We start from the raw sequence: 20,335 nt of genomic DNA, 5'->3' as shown, positions 1-20,335 counted from the left end.
TATATTTAACCACTTATCTACAACACATCAATTCGACCTAAAAGTTGGACATAAACAATCATATGATAATACATGTTATAACATTAACCAATCATATAGTAGTATGGCCTAACTCCCAACTACACATAATGCATTAAAGATTAATCGCCATCACATTCTTTAATGCTTATGCAGTTCAAATTAAATCTTTTTAACGTCATTTATGTGTTTAACAATAATTTTAAAGCGACCTAAGCTAGCAAATTTAGGTCAATAGTTCATTTCGAATCATCAAACGTTTTGTGTGTATAGGATATTTCAGCTATCACGTCAATATCAATGTCACAAAATTAGAACTCATAGGTTAACTACAAAAAAAAGGAAACATCATGATTTTACATTCAAATTTGAAACCTTGTGGGACTAATCCGAAATTAATACATTTTCATACTTTAAATAATACTACTACTTATTACTAAATTAAAATAGATAATCATGCTTTCAAGCCTTTTGCACGTTAGGTTTTTATGATGACATTGTAACATTATCTCAATAAATTTGGAAAATCATGTTGAGAATTTCTAAATTAGTTAGAAAAATGGTATTGCCTTCGTTCCAAAGTAGTTGATGCATTTCTTTTGCCACGAGATTTAATAAATTGATGTGGTGAAGATTAAAGTGAAGAGAGTAAAACAAGAGAGATGGAGAGAGAGTAAAGTATGTGATAAAATAGACCTTTTGCTAAAAAGAAAATGACCAATTATTTTAGAACAAATCTAAAAAAGATTACGATTCAACTACCTTGGAATAGAGGGAGTACATTATGTGTGCTCGAATGTGATGTAAGGATGAGCTAACTGATAATTAAATTATATTCCTTATACTCACTCCGTCCACAAAAAATAGAGCACAATTACCATTTTTGGCCATCCACAAAAAATAGAGCACAATTATTTATGGAAAGTTTTCAACAAAACAATAACTCTACACATCATTTTATTTACCACTTGTGCCATTAGAATTAAAGCTTCTCTCTTACACTAACACTACTTTTCTCATACCTTTTCTCTCTCTCTCTCTTACATTTTTCTCTTCTATATTACTTTACCAATTATACATTAAAACCCGTGTCATATACAAATTGCTCTATTTTTTGTGGACGAAGAGAGTATTACATTATATGCTTCTAGTATGTTATTGTTACACCTCAACCCCCTAAAAGACCAACCTTTCTGTTCTATCCAATATTCAGGCCCAATAATTTATTTTATCTTAGATATTGGCCACGAGTCCATAAATTTTAGTTCTATATCAACATTACATTGCAAAGCCCATAATAGCTTCTGAGTATATCAGCATTATTCCTACTATTATTAAGTAATCCTATAGTTTTGAACAAATATTTGTAACAAGTCCATAATAACGTTTAAATAACAGAAATATCACTATAAATTGCATCCACATTCATAATACTACGTTTTAAATTTTTTCTATAATTTTTGTTATATACATGTAACCTATCCTAGCCGGTGAATTTTGATAAAATAAAATTTCATTTACATTCAAGTTATTCTAGTAAAATGGGCCCCACATATCATCAAATTATGTATCTCCAAATGCATTGGCATATTCCATAAGTCGTGTTAAAAGAGAAAAATAGATTTAAAAATACATTTAAGTGGGAATAAAGGTTAGGCAAAGGTGAAAATAACATAAATTCTGTAATATTCTCTTCTTTTTTCTGGATAATATTCCACACTGCCTTTAGCATATTCAAAAGAGCCTTTATGCAATAATATTGTTCTCAATTCCCACTATGGCATAGTATTTATTTTAATTTCGGTATTTCCCTCTTAAGCCTATATTTTCTTTGTAATTTTATAAATATAGAAAATTGAGGAAGTTTTGCCGACAAAAAATCCCAAAAGAGAACTTAGTACATAATAGCTGTTGATACATTAAGTGAAACATATGTTATTGTGAAATGTAATCATATTTTGAATAAGTATTGTATTTCAATAATTTCCACAAGAAAATGAAACCAAACGTCCCTTTTACCCATGTCTTCAACACAAACTCTTTTGTATAAGAACGATACATATTTTAATATATAAAATTAGGTAAAGTAAATTAGTTAAAGCGATCCAATGGTAGTTTGAAGTGGAAGGCCCTATAAATAGCACAAGAAAGTTGCAAAAGTGTGTGGCATCCTAAGTTCAACATGGCTAGATACTATAGCTCACCCTTCCAAGAATACATCCAACAATTCACATTGCCTCTCCACTTTGTATTCTTCCTAACCGTCATCCTTTTTTTCATGATCTTCAATTGGTACATAAACTATGAGTACATCTTCCTAGACTTGATGGACCAAATCAAGATAAGTTTCATGGTCTTCCCCGTCCTCCTCCTCCTCCTCGTCCACTGGCTAGGCGAGGATCGCGACCATTTCCCCTTCTCCATTGACTTGCCCGAGCGGGACTCCCTCCACCGTGTCGGGGGTTCTCCCCTCGGAGTCTCCCTTGTGCTAGTGTTGCTTATGATCATGATCTATCACCACTCTTCCTTGCAACAAAAATGGTTTCCTTTGTTTGCTAGACGTTGATTTAATGATCCATGTGATGGACTTATGTATTTTTCCTGATTGTTTATTGTTTTGTACTCCCTAATTATTTTGATTGTTACAAGTGATTTTTTTTTTTGGTCTTGTAAGTTTGACACCATTTATGGTTCTTGAGATTGTTTTTCCATTTTTGGTCTTGTAAGTTTAAAGTACTCGAAACTTTAAATTATAATAGAAAAATCTCCAAATTCGAGACATCAATTATTTAAAATACTTCAAACTTCAAATATAGGCCGTTTATTGTTCTCTAGAATTAATCTATTTGCAAGCACAGAGTGTATACAATATGATATTTTATTGTATTACTTAAATGATAAACAAATTCACAAAACCAGCTCTTTCAAAGCTAGAAACCACAAACACCCTGCAAATTTTTTCACAACAATGAATGATGTGTGTGCCCCTTTTTTTTCTCTAAGAGAGAAGCAATGTGCAATAGCGTGCAAGCCACAAAGACGAGGCGAAACCTCAAGGATCGCTGTTGGGCAGCCGGCTGAGAACAGAGTGCTCTGGCTTGTGCTCACATTCATAATCAAGATGAACAAACGCCCTTTCGACTTCAATAAGTTTCTCGAGCTTCATCTGCAGAGTTTCTCCGATGGCGTGAGCTTCTTTGAGGGGCAGATCTCCAGGGAGCTCGATATCGACCTAACAGTAACACCCCAAACATAAGCTTTCACTATTTCAAAAATGGCAAAACCATCAAATATCTATTACTATTAGTCAGTACTAACCTCAACAAAATACAGAACTCCAAAAGTGTAAGCACGGACCATGTCAACACGCTTAACCTGAGGGTGCCTTATCACAAGATAAGTCAGCTTCTGCAGAACATCGGGTGGCGCTGATTGGCCTACCAGTGACACTGAATCAGAAGATGAGTCAGCTTAGGTTCGAGCTAACACTTCGAAAAATCTGCGAGGATTCATACCTGCATTCTCAAGTACAGTTCCAGACCAGTTAGTGATTGTGTAGATTGCAAGTGCGAGTGCACCGGCTGGATCAATCCACCAAACGAACATATCACCGAGGACAGCTGATACCAATCCTACTACGTTTGTTACCACGTCGAAATAATGGTCCTGTCAAGATAAAGAATGCCAAACACTAAGTACTGTAGAAAGATGTTTTATGATGAATGTAGAGTAATGTACCTCTGCATAAGCGCGCACAATTTTGTTCCCCGAGCTTTTGCAGTAAAACCAGAGAGCAAGTTTTACTGCAGTAGCAGATAGCATAATTGAGTACAGCCAGACCAACTGATCTGTGGGAGTACAACCAGACCAACTGATCTGTGGTCATTTTCTCAGAAGGATTTGCTTCGACAAGTTGTTCTACAGCCTGAACAAAAACCTGAAAGCCTAAACGAAAAAGTGTGATTTTCGAAGAAGCCAAGACCTTGAACCAAGTAGGATCATATTAAAAACAACTTATTTCTACACAAAGTCAAGGTAAAGCCGTTGTGACACGATGGCAATTCCTAGCTATATCATAAATGAGTTTAAAATCTAGCGCATACCAAGTGTAGCCATCACAGCAGCGAAGATGATAATCCCGACCGGTTGGACCCTCAGCTTTCCAATAGGGTACTTGTAAATGTTGACATTTTTCATTGCAAGGTGGGAAAACCAAAGTATGCCCCCAGCCATGAGATCTAGTAAGGAATCCAAGGTCGAAGCAGCAATGGCTAGCGATCCACTCTTTATAGTGGCAAAGATCTGATACAAGCATGATGAATGAAATGAGACAGCTTTTACAACAATGGTGATCATTTTCAGACCAGAAACCAACAATCACTTATATCAAGTCTTCTCAAAGTGATTAGTTACAATAATATCTTCTCAAATGGAAAAAAAAGTCGGATCAAGGCAACATTCAAAATGCCTTTTCTCACCTTGAAAGCCAGCAGCAAAATATTAGCATCATTGGAGATCATCATAGCTCTCTCATGCTGTGCTTGTTCTTGTAGATCTTCTTCATCTATTTCTTCTGATAACACCACAGAATCGACATCCTCGAATGATTTCAATGTATCAAACTGTCTTTCATAGTAATCCTTTGTCCTATATTTTGTATGAATTTTTGTCGTAAGCTCGAACGAGGAGCAAAATTTGTATTCAAATTGCACTTTAATCTATTTTCAGCAAACCTTTTTAACATTCATATCACAAATATGTATATTCAGCAAAACATGAGCTAAAAGCCTAAAACCTTCTTCACATGAGGAGTACTAACATTCAGAATGATCGAATCAATTTACAAACAAATAAAACCTCCTAATCATGGATTGATCACCAGATTGCAGGTATTTAAGCTACGGGGCAGTAAAACACCAATTTTCAATTGAATTCCCAGCCCGAAAATAAAATTCCAAAATCAAACCAAAATTGCATAAGAAACAAAAAATTGAAGGTAAAGATAAGGAGATAACAAACACATGCACATTCAACATTCGCGCACACACAAACACACACTAGAATGGAAGATGTACCTTGGCTCAAACCCTGAGCTCGGGAGAGATCAAAATAAGAGGATGGAGACTCAGGGTCAACTGCTGATTGGACATTATCGGGTAATCTGGAAATGAAATCGTTGCGGAGCGAGTTCACAGAGTTCCGGCGACTTAGGCGGCCGCGCCGCCCGCTGCCGCCGTGCCTACACGCTTCCAGAAGCGGCGATTTGGCGTCGCTAACGCCTGTATTGGTTTCTGGCTCCATTTGCAGTTGGAATCTGTTACCAGATTTTTGTTGTGAAAATACTTATATTCAAAAGTCTAACGTTATAAAATTATTCATCTTATTTAATAAAATAATTGTGTTAAAATATATCCAGTTGCAAATTTTAAAATATAAACAAATGTTTGGGGGATATTTATACATAACTATAAACTAAATTGTAACTAAAGACCCTTAATAAATTTCCAATGATATGAAAAAGACAAGAAACTTTCACATACTATAAGTTACTACTAGTATAAGTTTTAGATTTTGAATTTTATGTACAAAGCTCACAAGATATAATTCAAAAATGAGAAATTTGATATCATATTTTTAAATACAATAATAATTCAAATTGAAGGATGCATTTTCTTTAATATAGTACTCCTTATTTTCCTTTTACATATAGCAATTCTTTAAATTCAAGATTGTCTCACATTCGTTGCATAGTAGTACTAATACAATTTCATAGTAGTACTAATACAATAGCAAAATCTCTTTACTCCATCTAGATAATTTCATATTTTTTACAACAATATTTGAATTCATGATAAATACTAGTACTAATACAATTTCATAGTAGTTATTGAAGAATTCAATAGTGAGACATAAGGTTAATAATAAATGAGGTGCATTGGTAGACCAGCACCACCTAGTTATTATCCAATATAAACTAGTCAACTATAAATTTAATTATATCAATTGTGCCTATTCCATACCTTAATAAATAAATTAATTAAACAAATAAACCCATTATTCCAAAGTCAAACTACCTAATCTTTAAAAAAATAATTCAAAAACAGCCAAAAAAGCACCAATTAATACGCAAAAAATTGCAGCCAAGAAACATGCCGCCAACTCTTACATAGTTACATTTGTTCTTTATAATTAGCTATGGATGTTTAATTAGGCCTCATGTTGCTGTATTATTTATTATATTTTTTAACCTGTTTAATTATTATAAAAATTAAGTGTTTTTTTTCAATATTTTTTGTATATTTTCCAATAAATTTCATTTCTTCAAGGCTAATTGTGTTCAAATTCAGTTATTTCCATGTTTCTTAGCTCAAATACTAAGTTTGGTGAAATCTTTTATGAGTAACACTATAATGCAGTATGGGCCGTAGTGTGTCGGCCCAGTCCAGATCAACCATGGACTGGGCTTTGGATGCCTGGGCAATGAATATAAATATTTTCAATGATATTTTGGGTTGATACAAAACATAATAACAAAATTTAGCAATTATTAATAATTGTGATCGAATACACCCTCAAAAAAATGAAGTTCAATATATGAATTATACTTAATAGTTTGAAAGAATTTATAACTTGAATAAGGAGATTGGAAAATACTTATACTTACTTCATTCTATTGATGTATATAAAAAAATGACATCACATGAAAATCTTCCCATTAAAAAACGTCAAAATGTTAACTTGAGCCTACATTAATACGATAATATTAACAAGAAAAAATACAGTATAATGTATCCGTGATAAAAATATGAAATTCTAAGACCAATATTTTTTTAAAGAAACTTATATTTTTGGTAAGTGTATATTTAAAAAGGATAAGCACATATTTTCAAATGCCCACATTGCCTTTGGATGCCATGTCCATTCACCTAGCTTTTTGTTAGTATTTTTTTATCTTTTCTAATGAGAATGCTATGCCCTAGCTTATTCTATAGCCATCATGGTTGAGTAGCATATTACTATTTTTTCTCCTTCTAGCTCATCAACATATTACTCTAAATTATAACTAATCATACTATCCATCTTCATATATCTAACTATACAAAATATCACGTAATCAATTTTTTATAAAAAGATCGTAATTCGATAAACAATCGATATTGAAATCTTAAATAGAGTTGACTAGTTTTTTGAAGCTTTTGTACTCAAAATTATAATAGGCCTAGAATTTGTTAGAGTAGCTCGATGAGAAACTTGACCGGCTCTTCGGGCCGAACGGGCCAGGCCTATTTTGCCACCTCTAGACTTGAAGTTGTTGTCTCATGTATGTCTACAACAATGTACTATTTCTACCAATTAATTGACCTAAAACGACAATTTGTTTTATAATTTGATTGAAAAGAGGTGCAAGTGGAAGTGGAGGTGGTGGTGGTGGGAAAGAAAATCATTGTATCATGTCAAATGTTATCATTATTTACTTTGGTAATAATTGGATGTTGCCACATTTCAATCTTGCTTTTCTGAAAACGTGACTTTGCTATATAAAAAGTAGATGTTGGCTTAATTAGTTATGATTTTATACTATTCCTAAATTCAAACTTCCACGCTTGTCGACTTGAGCTTGCTCCTTCTTTTTTATTTTTTTATTACAAATTCCTTTGAAAATGTATTAGTATGATTCGATATTTGAGATTTTTAATTGTCATTTAACTTTTTAGTATTTCAGTCTAACGTTGAATATAATATATTTAGATCTAAAAATTTGAAAACGATAATTATTTGGAAAAAAGTATAGCAATATAGTCTTATCTCCTGTGCATATTAATATCGAACTGAACTAACACTAAATTATACTCCTTGTAGTTGTTTGTTATGGATAATAATGTTAAAATTCATAAATTTAGTCAAGCCTAATTGACCAGATATGTTCTCGCACAAAACTCAAAAGTTAGGGTCACGATTGAGAATTTATAACTCGAAAAAATTGTAACACGAATGACTCATTACCAAGCAGTCCAACAATACAATAAAAATAGCTCGAATTTAAGTATATTGACCCATTTAACATTCCTACCAAAGTGGCCGAAATATTTCTATCAATTTCCAAGATTTGCTTGTGTTACTAATAGTTATAATAAATAGTAGTAGGAGTAGTATTTTGTAGGAAACTTAGTCTATATGTTACAAATGCAATTATCAGTATAAAATACAAAGGGAACAAAAGGTAAGAAAGTATCAACAGAAACAACGACCTTTTTTCCCGCTTTTTCTTTTTTGTCTCTATTTTCCCATTGCATTTTCCTTGATTTTCAAGAGAAAAAAAATCACAGTACTCACTGTGGCATTTCCTTTATTTAGGCAACACTCTTTGTAAATCATGTTTTCTGGGATTAAGAAAATGTTTGGCGTGATAAAGCTGTCTTTTTCACGGACATGCCCCACCACCTCAGGCCCAATGGTGTGGACAGCTTATGATTTGAAGACAAAATGTTTGATGAAATTCCTCAACCAACTCTTTCAGCTGGAACGCCTCTCACTCTTGCTCTGTCTCTCTCCTCAGCTCGTTTCATTCACCCCACATTCCTCTCAAGCTTCCACTTCCTCTGTCCATGGCCAAGCATCACCACCAGCAGCTGCCTATGTCGAAGAGCGCCAGTCAGCGTTGTAATGAATGGTTGCTTCTTCATTCTATGTGTGTGTGCTTATGCTGTAATTGAAATTCGATTTCTTGTTCATGTGGAGGTGCTTGATATTATACACTTTGTTTTTGGATACTATTCTTTTTCTTGCTATAAAAGAGACTGAAAAGTGTGTTCTCCGATATAAATGAAGAAACCTGGTTTAGTTACAATGTGAAAAAAACCATACTTGGAGAATTGGTTTTGTTACAATGTGAAGAATTTTGTTTTGAGCTTATTTTACTAAATTTTTTTATGCTGTAAATGATTTGGTTTCTGTGGAAATTACTCGACATTATATGTTTTTTTTGAATGATTGTGTTTTTCAGCTTTGTTTGGTACTCTTTTTCTTGCTGCAATTCGTGTTGAGAAGAGGGATTGAAAAGTGTGTTATTTGACTAATAAGAAGAAATCCTGGTTTTGTTACAATGTTTAAAAACTAGGCTTGGAGAATTGGTTTTAGTACAGTGTGAAGAATTGTGTCTTGAGCTTGTTTTACTAATTTTGTTATGCTGTAAATGGTTTGATACTTTGTTTTCTTGTTTCTGTGTTAGCTGTCGACATTCTACAGTATGGGTTTGGAGAATTTGTGTTTTGAGCTTGTTTTACTACTCTTTTTTTTTAACAATTCTATAATTGCTATTCTTACATGTTTTGTAGGGTATTTCGTGATGTTCCAAGTGACATAATCATTGAAGTAGATGGGGGTGCATTTTCATTGCATAAGGTCAGACTCTTCCTATAAACCTTCTGCAGTTGTGGGGGTAATATGGTTTTTCTATATATCTGTATCTCGATTTGAAAGTCTTCATTGCCTAGGCGATTTCAAGAATTACTTAATGCTTCTTAATATACTACTATGACATATCTAGCTAGAGACCTTCGTGTTTGTTTATGGCGTGTTAACGACTTTATTAAGTCCAAATGTATGAAGAAGTATTATGCTTCTGCTATCTGTTCTAGCATATCTATAGAGAAACTAACCTTGTTTTTACCAAATTGCCGCATAAAACAACAGTCTATTCAGCATAACGAGAGTTCATACTTTTGCAGTTCCCTCTCGTTTCACGAAGTGGGCGAATGCGGAAGTTGGTTGCAGAGCACCGCGAAGCAGATGTCTCCAAAATCGAGCTTCATGGACTACCAGGAGGTGCCGAGTCATTTGAGTTGGCAGCCAAATTTTGCTATGGTATCAACTTTGAGATCACAGCTGCAAATGTTGCTCAGCTGTGCTGCGTTTCTGATTACCTAGAAATGACCGAAGAGTACTCGAAGAACAACCTTGGTTCGAGAGCTGCAGAATATCTTGATAGTGTTGTGTGCAAAAACCTCGAAATGTGTGTTGTAGTCCTTCAGCAGTGTGAAAACTTGCTTCCACTGGCGGACGAGCTACAAATTGTCGTCCGATGCATTGATGCAATAGCTTCCAAAGCTTGTGTCGAGCAGATTGCTTCGAGTTTCTCACGATTGGAGTACAGCAGCTCAGGGAGGCTTCACATGAGCAAGCAGCCTAAATGTGAAGGAAATTGGTGGATTGAAGATATTTCAGTGCTTCGTGTCGACTTGTATCAAAGAGTCATAACCGCCATAAAATGCCGTGGGGTGAGGCCAGAAAGCATTGGGGCCTCACTCGTAAACTATGCAGAGAAAGAGTTAATCAAGAAGTCCAGCTTATGGAATCAGCCCAACCAGGCTGCAGTTGATCCGGTGTCAGGTGCAAGCAGCCACGAAAGACTTGTTGTGGAGACGATAGTTAGCCTCCTCCCAGTCGAGAAATTTTCTGTTCCTATCACTTTTCTGTTTGGTATGCTGCGGAGCGCTGTGATGCTTGATTGCTCGGTTTCTTGTAGGCTTGATCTCGAGAGGAGGATAGGATCCCAGCTGGACATAGCAACTTTAGACGATCTCTTGATCCCTTCTTTCCGACATGCTGGTGATACGCTGTTTGATGTCGAAACTGTTCACAGAATACTGGTTAACTTTTCTCAGATGGAAGATAGCGATGAAGATATGGATGAGGAATCCGTCTTTGAATCAGATAGTCCATCTTCGCCTTCTCAGACCGCGCTGTTTAAGGTCTCTAAACTAGTCGATAATTATCTGGCTGAGATAGCACCTGATGCAAATCTCAAGCTCAATGTGTTTGTAGCTATCGCAGAAACTTTGCCAGCACACGCACGAACTGTCCACGATGGGTTATACCGAGCTATTGATATTTACCTCAAAGTAAGTAACACAGTGAACTTCAGCTTTTAGTAGGAAAGAAGAGTGTATACAGAGAGAGAGGTTTAACTAACTTTGGAGTTCATGTTTGCAGGCTCATCAAGCTTTATCCGAACCTGATAAGAGAAAGCTGTGCAAACTGATAGATTTTCAGAAACTGTCACAGGAAGCTGGAGTGCACGCTGCACAAAACGAACGCCTTCCAGTCCAATCAATAGTCCAAGTGCTTTACTACGAGCAGTTAAGACTTCGGAACTCCTTGTTCTGTTCCTATCCGGATGAGGATCCGAAGCCTATCCACCAGTCGTGGCGGATCAACAGTGGAGCGCGAAGTGCTGCAATGTCTCCCCGGGACAACTATGCCTCTTTGAGACGAGAGAACAGGGACTTGAAGCTTGAGCTGGCAAGGATGCGGATGAGGTTAAACGATTTGGAGAAAGATCACGTATATATGAAGAGGAATCTCGACAGGTCCAGTTCAAGAAAACTCATGAGTTCCTTTTCAAAGAAGATCTTTAAACTGAATATCTTTGCTCGTACCCCTTCACGGGGACCGAGCTCCCCATCGAAGCACTCTCAAATATCTGAGTCTAAGTTTACAGAGAGAACATAGCCAGTATTTTCTGAATCCTTTACTGCTGCTGATGAGGAACTATGGATACATAATCTATAATCTTCTCGTTTTTGTAACATTTCGTCTCCTCTTTATCGCGTTCTTGGTCACTGTGTAAATAGCCTGTTGGGATTTGCTTAACCAACAGAAAGATTTGATTGCAGTAGGAAAAAAGGTTGAAATAGAGTATGAATAGAGTCACTTTGTGAATGGCCTTGATATGCTCTCATTTCTAGCACACCATGCTTAGCTTCAACATAAACATGCCTTTTGATGTGGATTTCTGTCAATATATGTTTTTTTTTCTTATTTTCTTTTGTCATTGTTGATTAAAAGTTTCTTGTTATTGTGTTTATTTGTTGATTTTCCAATGCTCAGTGTTTGATTTCATCTTATCCTTCAAAATACATGGCTACAGAGTTGAAGGGGAATACTGCCCCCGTCTCTCAGTCTCTCTCTCTCTCTCTCTCACACACACTCACACACACACACACAAACACACATCAAGATTCTCCCTGGCATGTATCTTCTTTTCTCAATGATGAATCCCTACAATTTGCTAGTTGTTGAAACAAAACATAGATTCATACAGAAATGCTGCTATACAATGCTCAAATATTCTCTATCATGAACTGGAGTTCCTCTCTGGCTAACAGGGATGATAACCGGAGACGAGAAACTCACCTTCAAGTCGAGCTTTCTCCGGCCACTCCCTGCCTTTCTCAGGCTAGGCAAGGCTCTCCTCACCACCACCAGTTCGTGGATTGGCCTCTGGATCTCCAGTGGCGAACCCTCTCTCTCATACTCTAGCCGTCTCCTCATCTCTTCCCATGACTCGTAGAACATCTCCTTGTATGAGCTTCCCTCGTCACAAGTAATGTTATTGTTGATGCGATTGTGATCATAAGCTGTCGGTTTCCTACTGTATATTTCTTCGTGTTGGTTACTTCGATGATTATGATGATCATGACGGTACGTGGTAGATCTCTCATGATCATTGCGTGGAGATGGCTCTGCACGAGGGTGGAGTGGGCAATCTAGTGATTGTTGAAACCGGTGCATATTGTCCTTCATGACTTTGTCAAACGTGTGGTGAAGCATGAGGAAGAAATCGGGCTGGGGCAATGCAGTGCCTTCTCATGATCTCCCTGGCCACGATCAGGTCCCAGAATAGCTCGACCAGGTCATCCGGCCACACGATCTTCAGAAGACACTCTTAGTTTGAGAATCTTGTTATTCTTGCTTTTTGAGTGTTTAAGCCCCCTTAGTACTCTTCTTATAGAGAAAACTTGATCAAATTGTGACAAACTATGGCGTGGTATCTTAGGGTTCTCTTCTTGGATAATTCAATTTCACAAAATGAAGACAAAGGGCAATAGGGAATAAATGATAATTCATGAATAACTAATAATGTAAATTGTACTAATAGAAAGATTCGCAAGAAAGAGAAGAACAATGCGAAGTTCTTTAGCTTAGAACAAGAAAATGAAACACAAAACAAGTCCTCAAACGCCACAAAAGTTGAAAAGCAAGTCCTCATAACTATAGAATAAACTTGAGAATCAATCACTAGGTTTCCAAAAACCCTAAATTTAGGTCGACGATTTGGTATAGAAACGAACACCGACAGCCACGCCCAATATAAGGAGAGGAACCAAGATCTGGAGGAGCTTGATGAGAAAACCTGACGATTTGTCCTGATTCAACTGTGCCTGTTTGGGAGGCGCGTATGTGGTAGAGGCCTTGCTGGGAATGGTCGATGAATCAATGTCGCCCACATAGTACTCGTCCAACATGGCCCTTGCAGTCGAGCTGTGCCCAACATCCTCAAAATCATCAGTTGCATCCTTCCCTGCAAGGGACGGACTGTTTTACAACAAGTAGTCGAGCCAACAACGTTATATTGGCAGGATATTGTTGGAAGATTGTGTTACCTGTCGACTGCAACAAAACTTCATCACCTCCTGGATGATCATCCAAGAATTTCGTCACATCATAAACCTGTTCAAGAACATGCTTTAATTTTACAACATATATCCATAGTCGAAGTTCGATTGACAGATTTTTTAAGTTAAAAATACGCAAACGCATAGCTTAAAAATGTTACCTCACATAACAAGTCTAAAGAATATGATAAACCGCATTCTTAGTATGCAACTATGAGGAATTAATACTAACTTATTTAAATCTTAGGTCAAAGATTGAAACTTTTCTTTTGATTTTTATATTTGATTGGTGTAAAACATATAACTAACTTAGGCTCCTTATGCCTATATGGCTATATTATTAGTAATAACCACTTGGTTTTTTGGCATGTAGAAGAGCATAAAAAAGAAAAGGTACATTAGCCTATAGCTACACTTGACTTAAAAAGCAAAGAATTAGTCTACGGTTATACATAGACAATAGGGACAAACATAAATTCTGATAAATTTGAGATCAAATTAACTAAGAAAAGAGTACAAATGCATCTCTACTTCTGTGAGAAAACTACATATCCATCAAGATGATATACTTAGCTTCTTTAATCACAATTATTCAAACACTTGAACAATTTGACATCACACCACTAAAGATCAGCATTTCTAAGGCAATAATCAGCATGAAACAGAAAGAGAGGCAATCAAACCAATGAATCAAATCAAACTCTATGAAATAATACTAATACTAATATTAAACCAAGATGTAAACAAACATTAACAAATCCTTGGATTCTTTTTCTTCAACAATCATACACCTTAAATTAAATCAACAAATCCAATGGAAAAACAAAATCCAAAATCCAATCGAGCACAAATGAAATCAAGATCCAGAACACAAAAAAAAATCAAACTTTTCGATGCAAAACATAATGCATCAATTACCTTTCCCCCAATCAGGAGCCAGCAGTCCTTGTTGGTGGTGTGCTCAGAAAGCTCAGCTAAAGTGAAAACCTTAGACATCGGAATTAATCAGAAAAAATGGAATCGAAACGGCTCGGGACCGAGAATTCTTGTAATATAGATCGAAGAGGATTTAGAGAGGGAACGCAGCTGTAGATTCAGCGGTGGAGTTGGTGAGATTGGGGTTTTTCTGCTTGTGAAAATCAGCCTCCCAACAACCAAGTCGGAGATTTAATGATTCATTGCAATTGCCAATTTTTTTGTTAATATAGTACTTGGACGTCAATATTAAATTACTGCTTAATACTTTTATATTGTTGAAAATTGATTTTTTTTTAAAAATTGGGTATTCCAAATATATGGGCAAATCAATTTTGTCGCCTCATGGTAGTGGACAAAAAGGTATAATTAAAAATGTGACTTTATTATTGCAATTGAAACTTGAAGTGATACTACAATTTATGTGGTTTACAAAACATTGATATAAGATAGGCGAACATAAATTTAGTGTAACTGGTTGACAAATTCATGTGAGCTAGAGATTGATAATTTTGATGATTCGGGATCGATTATGTCGATTAACCAATTAAAAAATCACCTAAAATTCAAAATCATAATCCAATATGCAAATCGGTTAATATATGACAATGCTATGCAAATTTCTAAACTCATGCATAGCAATTTTGAAAAAAAATGTATATAAAAATTTGATATGAAGTTTCAACTCTTTGAATTTAATGAATAGTCAATGTTGGTGTCCAAAATGCTATTTTTAATAGGAAAAAGTAGAAAAAAATTAGTAAAGTGGAGATGTGGAAAGGGACTTTGAGGGTTCAAAGCTTTAACTTTGACCTTTATGCTTTAAAACTCCCTTAGATACTATTTGTATTGAATTATTATTATTATTATTATTATTATTATTATTATTAATATATAATTAGTTGAAACCATGTTAGAAATATGTTATTTTATTAGTAAAATATACACTAGTCTTGCTTTGTATGTATGGTGAGTGAGAAACATTTTCAGAAGCAAAGTTTATTGTACGGTCAAATAAAATTTGGGTTTGTGTGAGATATCAGTAATAAGTCAAATTTATCAACATTAGTATAATACTGCTAGACATTAATTGAAGAGGCTGATTCTTTCCATATTGTTGTGAATTGTAATTCTCTTAGCCCATATATGTTTGTAATAATGGAGTGCTCATTTCAGTTGGAAGAAGCTCGGCTAGAAAGGAGTTCGGTAAGCTCGGCTTACCGAGCTGGAACTAGCCTGGAACTAGCCGAGAAGAAGAAGGCAGAAGTCGGTAAGCTCAGCGGTAAGGAAGCTCGGTAAGGAAGCTCGGCGTTGAGCTGGAATGAGCCGAGAAGGAAGAGTTCGGTTGTGAGCCGAGAAGGAGTTCGGTTGTAAGCCGAGAAGGAGTTCGGTTGTAAGCCGAGAAGGAGTTCGGTCTTGAACCGAGGAAGGAGTTCGGTCTTGAACCGAGAAGGAAGAAGCAACCTAGCCGAACTAGCCGTTGGAGCAGCAGTTAGTTAGCTGAGATGTAGCGGTTATTCTTCTTGCTTTCTTGATTCTTCTTGTAGTTAGTTAGTAGCAGTTGCTACTTGATTATAGAGCTTTAAATAGCTCACCATGTATGTAGTTTAGAGTAGAGTTTAATCAATAAAGAGTTTTCCAGTTTCTCTCCAAGATTATCATCTTCAATACTCAAAGTGTGAGTGTGTGTGTTTCTGCATTGTGTGATCTCATACAACACTGAGTGTGTGTGTGTGATCTTCTTGAGTGTGTGAAAGCCTTGTGTGCGTAAATCCCAACAAGTGGCGCCGTCTGTGGGAAGGGATATTGAAGCTGATTTGCAGAGGATCAAACGGTTTCAGAGATGGCAGCAAGGCTTGATGCAGAAAAGTTCACAGGCAAGAATGATTATGGCCTGTGGAAGATGAAGATGAAGGCGGTTTTAATTCAACAAGGCTTGGCGGCAGTTCTTGCAAAACCAGAGGAGAAAGGAAAGGCTCCAGTGCTTGATGAAAAAGCTCAGGCAAAGATGGAGGAGATGCAGCTCAAGGCACATTCTGCAGTGATTCTGTGCCTTGGAGATAAGGTCTTGAGGGAAGTTCAAGAAGCCAAGACTGCGGTGGAGATCTTGGACAAGTTAGATGAAGTTTACTTGGCCAAATCCTTGGCTAACCGGCTGTATCTCAAGAAGAGGCTGTATGCCTATAGTTTTTCTGGAGATAGGTCCATCATTGAGCAGCTAGAGGAGTTCAACAAGATCATTGATGACCTGGGATCTGTTGATGTCAAGATTTCAGATGAGGATAAGGCCATTCTCACATTGAATGCCTTGCCTAGCTCGTATGACCAGCTAAGTGATGCAATTATCTATGGAAGAGATAAACCTATCACCTATGCAGAAGTCTATTCAGCCTTGATGGCCAAAGAACTCCAGAAGACAGCCAACAGAGGCTCTGCAAGCTCCAATGTTCAAGCTGCAGAGGCCTTGAATGTGAAGAAGTTCAAGAAGCAGAACTTCAAGAAGAAGTTTGAGGGCTCTAAACCCTCAAGTTCTGATGCTCAGAAGGAAACCAGAGCTTGCTATTGGTGCAAGAAACCTGGACATTTGAAGAAAGATTGTCATGCATGGAAGAGAAAGATAGCCTCTGAGGGACACAACCAATCTGATTGTGTGGAGAGTGCTGATCCCCCGGCTCAACTCATGAATATTAGTGACAGTGGGGTCAGTCATAGGTGGATTATGGACTCAGGGTGCAGCTTCCATATGTGCCCAAATAGGAGCTGGTTTCATGACCTTCAAGAAGCAGCCGACACTGTGGTGCTGGGTAATAATCACATTTGTCAGATCAGAGGAATAGGGAAGGTAAAGCTAAGCCTACAAGATGGCTCTATAAAGTTCCTAACTGGGGTGAGGTATATTCCAGAAGTGAAGAGGAATCTCATCTCATTGGGAATGCTGGAGCAGAAAGGGTTCACCATATTGATGAGTCAAGGAAAATTGTTTGTTAAATCTGGAGATGCAGTGATGATGGAGGCTGACAGAGAGCATATTCTCTATTATCTGAAGGCTAAGGCTGTTGATGGAGAAAGCAATGCAGTGTCAGATGATTCCATAATGCTATGGCACAAGAGATTGGGCCACCCAGCTGAAGGAAGCTTGAAAGAACTCATCAAGAAGGGTCTGATCTCGGAAGATTTCAACAAGATGAACCCCTGTGAGCAATGTATACTTGGAAAAGCTAAAAAGGCACCCTATCCTACAGGTATTCACTCTTCTACAGCCCCTTTAGACTACATACATAGTGATCTTTGGGGGCCTTCACCGGTGTGTTCAATTGGTGGAGGAAAGTATTATCTAGCTATCATTGATGACTATACAAGGAAGTTGTGGGTATATATTCTTAAAGAAAAATCTGAAACACTCACAAAGTTCAAGATATGGTGTAAGGAGGTTGAGCTAGAGAAGGGTAGAAGTGTTAAATGCTTAAGAACAGACAATGGCCTAGAGTTCTTGTCTGCGGAGTTTGATCTGTTTTGTAAAGAGAAGGGTATGAAGAGGCACCGGACTGTTCCTGGTAATCCTCAGCAAAATGGTGTTGTGGAAAGGATGAATAGGACAATCCTAGAGAGGGTGAGGTGCCTACTTCTTGGTTCTGGTTTGAGCAGCAGATTCTGGGGTGAGGCTGTGTATACAGCAGCCTATCTCATCAATAAATGCCCATCTACTGCCCTGAAATCTGAAACTCCTGATTACATGTGGAATGGAGCTCATAGTGACTACTCAAAGTACAAGGTGTTTGGGTGTGTGGCCTATGCTCATGCTAGGCAAAGCAAGCTTGAAGCTAGGGCTCTGAAATGTATTATGTTGGGGTATCAGAGGGGTGTTAAGGGGTATAGGCTCTGGTGTATTGAGCCCGGTAAGCAGAAGGTCTTGGTGAGTAGGGATGTGGTGTTCTTGGAGGATCAGATGCCATACCTGAAAGATAAGCTGGACTCCAGTGAAGATGAGGGTGATTTCTTCAAGGTGGAGCCTGTGGGGGTTGGCCTAGGAGCAGGTGGAGTTATTGACTCAGGGAGTGAGTCTGATTCAGATAAAGAAGAGGCTCCAACTCAGGGCAACCAGGCTGGTGAGTCTATATCAGACTCTATCAGAGACTATCAGCTTGCAAGGGACAGAGTTAGAAGAGAAACAAGGCCACCAACAAAGTTCTCTGATGTTGTGTATTATGCTCTGTGTGCAGCTGAAGGTATTGATGGTGCAGATCCACTCACATATAAAGAAGCTATGCAGAGTAAAGATAGAGAAAGATGGATTGAAGCCATGAATGAGGAAATAGAGTCTTTACTCAAGAACAAAACATGGATTTTGGTGGACAAATCCAAGCTGAATACAGATGGAAAGGAGGGGAAGCTGATCAGTTGCAAGTGGTTGTTTAAAAAGAAGATTGAGACCACTGATAAGGATAGAGTCAGGTTCAAGGCAAGGCTGGTGGCTAGAGGCTTTACACAGCAGGAGGGAATCGATTTCAATGAAGTGTTTGCACCTGTTGTGAAGCACACTTCGATTAGGATTCTATTGGCTGTGGTGAATCAGCTTGACTGGGAGCTGCAACAGCTTGATGTGAAGACAGCCTTCCTCAATGGAGATCTAGAGGAAACTATCTTCATGGAACAGCCAGAGGGCTATGTGAAGATTGGAGAAGAAGGCAAGGTGTGCCTGTTACAGAAAAGTCTTTATGGACTTAAGCAAAGTCCTAGACAGTGGAATAAGAAGTTTGATGCACAGATGAAGAAGATTGGCTTCTCCAAGTCAGAATATGATGATTGCATTTACATCAAGAAGGCAGGCAAGACTCCCATTGCCTACCTATTACTCTATGTGGATGATATGCTACTTGCAGGGCCTTCTATGACAGAAATTCAGAAAGTTAAACAAGATCTGAAGTCAAGCTTTGAAATGAAGGATCTAGGAGAGTCAAGGAAGATCCTAGGCATACATATTCAGAGAGATAGAGGCTGCAAGAAGCTGTGGATGCTGCAAACTGACTATATTGAGAAAGTTTTGCAGAGATTCAAAATGGAAAATGCAAAAGCTGCATCAACTCCTCTGTCCCAGAGTTTTAAGCTTTCAAAGGAGCAGGCCCCTAAAACTAAGCAAGAGGCTGATGAGATGAAGGCTATCCCTTATGCTAGTGTTGTTGGGAGTATCATGTACACTATGATTTGTACAAGACCAGATCTTGCTCATGCTATCTCAGTGACTAGCAGATACATGGCAGACCCGGGGAAGGAGCATTGGAATGCTCTTAAGTGGATATTGAGGTACATGAAGTCAACTAAGGACTGGGGGATTGTGTTCAATGGCTGGGAAGGTGAATCTGAGGAGGTTGTGCAGGGCTATTGTGATGCAGACTATGCTGCAAACCTGGACAACAGAAAGTCCCAAACAGGTTATCTTTTCACCATGTTTGGAACTGTAATCAGCTGGAAGTCAGGGTTGCAAAGTGTTGTTGCTCTCTCAACAACAGAATCAGAGTATATAGCTCTCACTGCAGCTGTACAGGAGAGCTTTTGGATTCAGGGAGTGATTTCTGACTTTGGTTTTGATCAAAAGACAATGGTGATTCATTGTGACAGCAGCTCAGCTATGTGCTTAGCTAAACATCCGGGTTTTCATGAAAGGAGCAAGCACATAGACATAAAGTTGCATTTTATTCGAGATGAGATTGAAAAGGGGAGAGTGAAGGTGATTAAGATTAACACCTTGCACAATCCGGCTGACATGCTAACAAAGTCTCTAGGTAGAGACAAGTTTGATCATTGCAAGAAATTGATCAATGTTTGTGCAAGAACTGAGATGAGCCCTCAGGTGGAGAATTGTAATAATGGAGTGCTCATTTCAGTTG

The 20,335-nt window shown here is 37.4% G+C and overlaps 2 protein-coding genes and 1 pseudogene across 3 annotated transcripts; 1 reads left to right on the top strand and 2 right to left on the bottom strand.

Annotated features, from left to right (window-relative positions):
* Positions 1-2,194: 2,194 nt before the first annotated feature.
* LOC121785955 lies at positions 2,195-5,319 on the bottom strand (annotated as a pseudogene).
* A 2,971-nt stretch (positions 5,320-8,290) lies between these two features.
* LOC121787677 (BTB/POZ domain-containing protein At5g48800) lies at positions 8,291-11,739 on the top strand. 2 transcript variants are annotated; one of them, XM_042186483.1, is made up of 5 exons: positions 8,291-8,689; positions 9,354-9,420; positions 9,747-10,769; positions 10,843-10,919; positions 11,011-11,204. In XM_042186483.1, the coding sequence occupies exons 1-5, from the start codon at positions 8,625-8,627 to the stop codon at positions 11,057-11,059; spliced, it is 1,281 nt and encodes a 426-aa protein (XP_042042417.1). In that variant the 5' UTR covers positions 8,291-8,624; the 3' UTR covers positions 11,060-11,204. The 2 variants fall into 2 exon arrangements, with proteins under 2 accessions (XP_042042417.1, XP_042042416.1); XM_042186482.1 differs by having other exon boundaries at positions 8,297-8,689; positions 9,747-10,919; positions 11,011-11,739.
* A 1,166-nt stretch (positions 11,740-12,905) lies between these two features.
* Positions 12,906-14,687, bottom strand: LOC121787939 (cytochrome b5-like). Its single transcript, XM_042186783.1, has 3 exons — positions 14,394-14,687; positions 13,464-13,530; positions 12,906-13,381 (listed from the first exon to the last, which is right to left on the bottom strand). The coding sequence occupies exons 1-3, from the start codon at positions 14,469-14,471 to the stop codon at positions 13,122-13,124; spliced, it is 405 nt and encodes a 134-aa protein (XP_042042717.1). The 5' UTR covers positions 14,472-14,687; the 3' UTR covers positions 12,906-13,121.
* Between the last annotated feature and the right edge of the window lie 5,648 nt (positions 14,688-20,335).

This window comes from Salvia splendens, chromosome 22, assembly GCF_004379255.2.
Source record: "Salvia splendens isolate huo1 chromosome 22, SspV2, whole genome shotgun sequence".
NCBI classification, from domain to species: Eukaryota; Viridiplantae; Streptophyta; class Magnoliopsida; order Lamiales; family Lamiaceae; genus Salvia; species Salvia splendens.
Note: the sequence above shows the minus strand (reverse complement) of the source record. Positions and strands in the feature narration are given on the sequence as shown.